We start from the raw sequence: 8,051 nt of genomic DNA, 5'->3' as shown, positions 1-8,051 counted from the left end.
CCACTCACAAGCACGCTTAGCATTTGAAACAGAACAGGCAGCCTCTTGTGCCGGCAAACTACATGTCCCACTCACAAGCACGCTTAGCATTTGAAACAGAACAGGCAGCCTCTTGTGCCGGCAAACTACATGTCCCACTCACAAGCACGCTTAGTTCTGGTCCCCACAACACACTCCAGCTCCCAGAATTCCATAGCCTTTGAGACACAGAAGAGTTGGGCTTTGAGTTCTGGTCCCCACAACACACTCCAGCTCCCAGAATTCCATAGCCTTGAGACACAGAGAGTGGGGCTTTGAGTTCTGGTCCCACAAACACACCCAGCTCCCAGAATTCCATAGCCTTGAGACACAGAAGAGTCGGGCTTTGAGTTCTGGTCCCCACAACACACTCCAGTCCCAGAATTCCATAGCCTTGAGACACAGAAGAGTCGGCGTTGAGTTCTGGTCCCCACAACACACTCCAGCTCCCAGAATTCCATGCCTTGAGACACAGAAGAGTCGGGCTTTGAGTTCTGGTCCCCACAACACACTCCAGCTCCCAGAATTCCATAGCCTTGAGTCAGAAAAGATTTAAAGCATTGCCAGCCAAACTGGGTTACTTCTCCAGTGTGGATGCAGCGTGATGGGCTCCCTCCTGGGCTCCCTTTTGCCTCCCCCTCAGCCCCCCCCATGGCCCCCACAAGTCCTGCCTTCCCTCTTGTTGGGAAATGCAGGCCTGGCCAAGGGGGGAGTTGGGCACACAACAACAACAACAACAACAACAGAGGAGGAGGGGGAGGGGGAGAAAAAAGAAGGGAAAGGAGAAGGAGGGAAAGAGGCACAGCAGGAAAAAAGAGAAAGCAGCTTGCCTGCAAAGCCCTCTCCAGGCTCCAGCCTTGGGCCCGGGCCCCGCGCGAGGCTCGAAAGAGAGGAAGCTCCTCCTCCTCAGGCTGGCCGGCCAATGGGGAAGACTGGAGCTGGGGCAGGCTCCTGGAGCAGGCTGTCCAGCCATTGGCCAGGCAGCCTGAATGGCAAGAGCCTCGCGCCCCCCCCTTACAGAGCCTCGCGCCCCCCCAGGGGGGCGCGCCCCACTATTTGAGAAACGCTGGCGTAAGTCAAGGCACACAATAATAACAGTTAAACCAAAATGACTAACTGGAAACAATGGACAAGAAAAAAACAACATTAAAAAAAAATTAAAAAGAGAGTTACCTGGAATATCATAAAATGAAGTTATGGGCTTAGTGCCTAAATTGACTCGAGGTGACCTTTTCCTCATTTGATCAATGAGCAATTTTCGTTCATCATCTTTCAGTAATGCTATGAAGAGCTCATGGGAAGATATCATGAAGACAAGCTGGAGATCTTCCAAGCCTAAGCACAGATTCCTGCATAAAATCGAAGGAGGTCAAGCAAAGACTGGTGTGAAGAGAAACTTTTATGCAGTTTGTTGTGTCATGACAGCAACAGCATTGGAAAATTAAAGATTACTTGAACAAGGCGATACCCACTGGTCATTGCAAATAACAGATCATACCAGATGTACAGCTGATCTAGTTAAGTACGATGCTCTAAGGATACAATACTGGACAATCTGGTCTCTCCTATAGCACAGGCTAAGGAAATTAGTAGGCCTGACCTACAATGAGCTTTTCAATCATGCAGCTAGAGTGGACTATAAAACTGAATAATGTGTTAAATAACAGGGTATTTAGCTTGAAGAAACTTTACCAAAAGACAGGATTCTCCTCAAAAGTTATGACCTCATTTTGAAAGAAGTGCAACCAATGGTCAACACAGATCCAGCAAGATTGAAAAGGGGAGAGGATTGAAACATTAGGGCTATTTGATTTATGCACTCTCTTTCCACTGTGCTACATCTCTCATGTGGTTGGCTTTTCCCTAGTGACACTGTTATAACATGATCTGATCTATTTCTCAGTAATGACATGTTTTAGACCAGAACGACAACATTACTCTCATGTATTTAACAAGTAGTACAAGCACTCTCTTATTACATACTTACTTCAGAAAATAGGCCATTTTCCTTTTTGAAGATTCTGAAGCCGTTTCTACATGTATTGATTTTGAACATACCTAAGAAGTGAAAATAATGAACAAATGGGGTCAAGCAGACAGGCAGGAAAGAGCGGCCTGAATCTGCTTCTTCTAAGAGCAGGCCAAGACCCTGCTGACTGCACCACCCACTCCAAAGGTGGCCCGCATGCACAAGCCATGACTTCACAGCACGATGTCAAGACGTACTGCTTGGTTTTTGTTTTACTTTTGCCCCAACTATCCATGCACATTGTCGCACAAACACACCACCAGTGACTGCCTCTTGCCTAGATCAATCCCATTGGATGGCCACCCCCTTTGATTGTGCAGTCGCACATGTGAACCTTCACTGGACATTGGAACAGAGGTGTGCCCAGTAAAACACTGGCAATGCACAATCATGTTCCCCTTACATGTCCCATTCATCCCATGCCTCGTCTTCAACTGTTCCCTTTGTGTATGCTGTATTATAGCCATTGGGGGTGTCACACTTACCCATTTTTGCACTACCGCCCCAACCACCAGCTCTATCCTTTTAAAATGCACACCTGCACCTGCACATTTATATGGCACTTTAGGATTAGGGTTAGGAAGGAACAGTTTCTTTCTTTTAGTCCAGTTTTTCCTCTTTTAGTGTGACTGCGGCACAGTTTCTGGCTGCTTTGGGAACGTGCATCATCTAAATGCCATGCCTCCAAAGCAGCCTCAACTGCTTCTTTTGGCCTGTCTGAGGCCTAAATGACCTTCACAAGAAAACAGAGACCATTTTGTGGAAGTTTTTGTTTGTTTGCTTATTGCATATAGCAACTACAATAATGTGGCTTTCCTTTCTCTGAAAGAAAAATCTTGATATTCCATCCCCAAATATTGGAGATAAGAGTAATAAAAGATAGCATGCTATCCAAGAGAGGAAAGTGCCATGCCACTGTAGTAAAATCTACACAAATTGTTAACTATGAAAAATACAGACTTGAGATGCAGTTATCAGTTTATGAAAACAACACCTCCACATGACTACAGCCATTGCACACTCCTCAATGTAGGCCACTACATTTCCTTTTCATAGTGATAAAAACATTAATAATCATAGGAAAGATAATGTGACTCCATGTGATTTAGTCATACATTTCTCTCATTATGTAGAGTTTATTTTACTTGCTTGTTGTGGTATTTCCGAAGCAGCTGGACATATTTGTTTGATAATTCTAACAATACATTAAGGTTTAAACAGTTATATCAAGGCAGCACCTAACTGAATTCTTGAACAAGTCAGTGATCTGTAAGTACTAACACAGGCAACATACATTTGAAAAACAGCTTTCTTAGGTCAGAGCCAACATTTTAAAATATATGATTTAAAAGGTATGTTAAGCTGGATAAGTTATATAAAGGAAGCATGATAAAAACACTGTTTAAAAAATGGGTAAAGTGTTTATGTCTCAGATTAAGGAAAATTCCTTACCTCAAGGAGAAAGTCTATTTTTTCTTTGGTGGGCTTAAGAAATAGCTGATTAAACTTGACACCAACAGGTCGACCATACATTACATCACAAACACTGTTGCATGCACAAACTTTGAAACATATTTCATCCAGGACATCATTCCTATAAAAATAAAGATGCAGGTTTAAAGGGCACTGTGAGCAGCAGATAAAGGTCCCTAAAAGTGAAATATAATGCAGTGTTCTTTATATATCAGACTACCAACCAACTATATGGTTACTGTCATGTGGTTCACCAGTTTCTGGAAAAATCAAGGAATGAGGTTGTGAATATAGGTAGGAGAAGACAGAGGTTGTTGTCTATTGTAGATTTTGAGATTGAAAACAATGTGAAAAATGTATCTAAATAAAATAATAATGGGAAAAACAGCCATTATATACATTCTTTGAGACACATACACACACACAAAACTGAAGATGGTTTAATAAAACTGAAAATAGGTGTTTACAAAAAGCATCCAACACACTTACACACACTGTCAGAGCTATAAACACAGTATAGTATATAGTGTGTGTACACATGCATTGGATGCCTTTGATAAACACTAATTTTCAACAATTTTGTTAAATCAACTTCAGTCATCTCTATCCATCCATCCATCCTTTTGAGACACACACAGACACACATTCAGAACTACACAGTGTGAGTTTTAATTTTTTTTAGGTGCAGCATTGTTGTAAAGCTCCTCTTAAATGCATGGTCTAAACATAAGAACTGAACAATACGAATAACCCAACATCAGTTCCCTCTTTATATTTACCTTTGTACCTCCTAGGTAATCAGTTTCATGCCCCACTCTCCATATGCATTCATATCAGGTTTACACTAACTCTCTCTTGCCCCGAATAATTTAGGGGGGATACAGATGGGCGATTCCATGCCACCTGTTTTTGTCCCTCATTGGTGCCATGTGGCACCAATGCGCTCCCTAAAAAGGAGCCACTCTAGGCGGCTTCTTTTTAGGGGTGTCATAATGGCATTTGCACGTCATCACACCACCACTTCCAGGAGTTCAGTTTGGGAGCTTGGACACCCGTGCCTCATCGTTGCACGCCCTGTGTGGAGGGGGGCCCGGCCCTACTCAACCCTAATTTTGGCCCCAAGCCAGCGCAAAGCGCCAGTATATACAAGGCCTTAATTTTCTAAAAATGATTCTTCAAGGAAGCAGCATAAACTACATATTCTAAACACACACACACACAGATAAACACAATTTTTAAAAGGAAATAGGTGAGTATCAAAAGCTTCCAATTCAATCCTAGTCTAAAGTAACATAAGATTTAAACATTTTGACACCACAGGAATTTTGATGGCCAGCTACCTGAGACTGTTCCCTTTGTGCTTGAAACACTGGTCTTACAACTAAAAGCAAACTAAAACTTTAAATAGTGTGCACTACATAGAATGCTAGACAAAATTATGAATGTTTTAAATTGTCAATTACTATTTCAAGATTGAATTGGAAGATACATAGAAAGACATTATTCAGAAAGTATACATTCTACCTGACTTTAACTATTAATTAAAAATAATATGTGCTTCTAAATTATTGTCCCATTCAGATTATATCTTACCCTTGTTGAGCTTTCTGGGAGAGCTCTCTTAGCACAGACTGCCTGAACTGAACAGGTAAAGTTGGAGTTCGGTTATCTTCAAGAAAAATCTTCACCAGCTCCTGGAATACATAGGTAAGAAAGATGTATCATTTTTTGGCAATATGGATAAAAGGACTTCAGTTTCACTTTCAAGAATGGGATGCAGCACCCTGAGAATTGGGCTCAACACAGATTAATCACAAATTAACACCTCTATTAACTCTCACAGGGTGACTGATGTTAAGCTACCATTCTGATCTCAAAGACAGAATACAAATTGAATAAACAGTGAAGACAAACTGCATGAAGTTAATTGGCCAATGAAAACAACATATTAGAAAATCATTGAGGAGGGTATGGTTAAAGTATGGGGAAAATGGTGTCCTAAAGTTCCATTATGGGCGTCAACAAATGAAGCCATGTTTGGAAGAGAACGATATAAAAAGAACGAGTGGGTGACATATGAAGAAATTACAAAGCAGGTGGAAGGAAAAAGGATAATGAAATTACAAGAAGACTTACAAATGGAAGGGATCTCTAGTAATTGGTTCGCCTATAGACAAATTAGAGAATGATTTTTGTTTGATATGAGAGAAGGAGGAATTGGCGAAGGAGATCCACAATTAGAGAAAATAGTTAAACATCTACAGAAACAAATTTCAAAATTATATAAATTAATATTGGCATATGAATTGGAAACAGAAATGGTAAAAGAATTTATGATAAAATGGGCGAAAGACTTAAACGAACCAATCCAATTAGACCAGTGGGAGAGACTTTGGAGGGGAAAAATTTAAAAATTATAAGCGTTGATTTAAAAGAAAATATTTATAAGTCCATGTATAGGTGGTACCTTACCCCTTATAGGTTGGCAAAAATGTTTAAACAAAATAAGAAAGTATGCTGGAAATGTAATAAAGATGTAGGCAGCTGCCTACATATACGGTGGAACTGCCCTATAGCTAAAAATTTTTGGAAGAATATACATAAAGAGATTAAGGAAATTTTTGGATTGAAGGAACGACCGACCGTTAAAGTCTATCTCTTGAATATGATGGAAGATCAGAAGTGTGAAAAAAAGTATGGAAAAGTTCTACTGTTTGCTTTAGCTGCGGCAAAGAGTATTTTTGCTAAGAATTGGAAAAAAGAAGAATGTCCAGGAATTGATGAATGGAAATGGAAGATGTTAGACCTCTACGAGATGGATAAGTTGACATATTTGGTGAATGATAGATCTTTGGAAAAGTTTTATAAAGAATGGGAAATCTGGAAAGATTATTTGCAAAAGTTAAATGAGGATAAAATGTATACAGTTTTAGAAACTTAATAGGATAAAAGGAAATAAGTTTGAATATTAAGTAATAGATACAATGTTGTTTTTTCTTTCTTTTTTTGTATTTTACTTTCTATAAATATATACATATGAATAATAATAGTTGTTATTATATAAGTTAAGATAGGTTAAGGATATTTAGAGCCTGTAAGATGTAGATTTAATAGGAAAAAGTAATAGACGTTAATCTAGTCAGATGTGAAGAAAACGTATATTTAAGTAAAATTGAAGGAATCAATAGGAGCGATATGATGACTTAGAGTTCAGTAAGGAAAGATACTAAACAAGGATTGGAATAAGTCAGTAACCAAGGAAGTAACTAAGAACATATAAAATACTGAATATATATTGTATTTGATGAAATTTGGTATATGATTATACAGTTGGATATATCTGATCTAATGTATATCTTTTTAAATATTTAATAAAAGAAAAAAGAAAATAAAATAACATCAACTCACAACATTAAAATACTGTCTGAATTATGCCAATCTAGTTCAAGAACTTCAACAAATGTCAAATATTTTTCCTAAAAATGTGTGTTAGGTATCAGCAAATTTAAGAACTCAACCACAATGCCTAGCACATTCCTGGCAATCCTGAATATACCAGCATATTTATTAATGGTAAACCAGAGCACAAAGCACATGCCACACATCAACAATTATGTACAGTGGAGCCTTGGTATCTGTGGGGGTTTGGATCTGAGGTCATCCCGTGGATACCAAAATCTGTGGATGCTCAGGTCTCATTAAATACACTGACATAGTAAAATTATGTCCATTACATAAAATAGGAAAATCAAGTTTGCATTTTTGAATTTGTATTCTTTAAAAATATTTTCAAGCTATGGATGGTTGAATCTGTGGATAAATAATCCATGGATATGGAGGGCTGACTGTACAGTGGTACCCCGGGATACGAAAGCACCGCGTTACGAAATTTCCGGGATACAAAAAAATTCTATAGGAAAAAACTGTTCCGGGTTACGTTTTTTTTTTTCAGCTTATGAAAAAAAATTTTGGTGCTTTTCGGCGCTTTTTCGCACCAAATCGCGGCTTCCAGCGCTAGCGCCTATGGCTTTTTCGACTTGCGAAAGATTTCGGGTTACGAAGGGCGCCGCGGAACGGATTATTTTCGTAACCCGGGGTACCACTGTATTTCAAATTCAAAAAAATTCGTTCTATGGTGCTCGTATTGCGTCCGCAGAGTCGCGTCCGGCAGAGTTGTTCAGGGTGGTTAGGGAGCTAACTCAGCTCCCTCCTGCCCTGAACCAGATCCTTGAACCTTCTAAGGCCTGCTGTGACCTGTTTAACGACTTTTTTGCGGATAAAACCTCTCGCATAAGCGAAGGTCTGAACGCCGACATTTTAGCAGAACCTAGGGTAGAAGTGTCCAGAGCCTCCGTGGACTTTGTTAAACTGGATCAGTTTGAGTTGGTGAGTACCGAGGATGTGGACAAGATCCTCGGAAGTGTTCGGAAGACAACCTGCTTTCTTGATCCCTGTCCCTCGTGGTTAGCGGCCCAGGGGGGACCGGCGGTAACATTATTGTTACGCCGGATAGTTAATACATCTCTGAGGG

At 39.9% G+C, this 8,051-nt stretch overlaps 1 protein-coding gene across 1 annotated transcript in view; it reads right to left on the bottom strand.

Annotated features, from left to right (window-relative positions):
- INTS8 (integrator complex subunit 8) overlaps positions 1 to 8,051 on the bottom strand; it is a 35,166-nt gene that overhangs the window by 13,062 nt on the left and 14,053 nt on the right. Inside the window, exons 11-14 of the mRNA XM_042463259.1 lie at positions 5,114 to 5,214; positions 3,500 to 3,641; positions 2,006 to 2,076; positions 1,192 to 1,367 (exon numbers count right to left, since the gene is read on the bottom strand). Of these exons, the coding sequence (XP_042319193.1) occupies positions 1,192 to 1,367; positions 2,006 to 2,076; positions 3,500 to 3,641; positions 5,114 to 5,214 (490 nt within the window). The remainder of the gene's footprint in view (positions 1 to 1,191; positions 1,368 to 2,005; positions 2,077 to 3,499; positions 3,642 to 5,113; positions 5,215 to 8,051) is intronic.

This window comes from Sceloporus undulatus, chromosome 4 (genome assembly GCF_019175285.1).
Source record: "Sceloporus undulatus isolate JIND9_A2432 ecotype Alabama chromosome 4, SceUnd_v1.1, whole genome shotgun sequence".
NCBI lineage: Eukaryota > Metazoa > Chordata > Lepidosauria > Squamata > Phrynosomatidae > Sceloporus > Sceloporus undulatus.
This window is presented reverse-complemented; position numbering and strand designations above follow the sequence as displayed.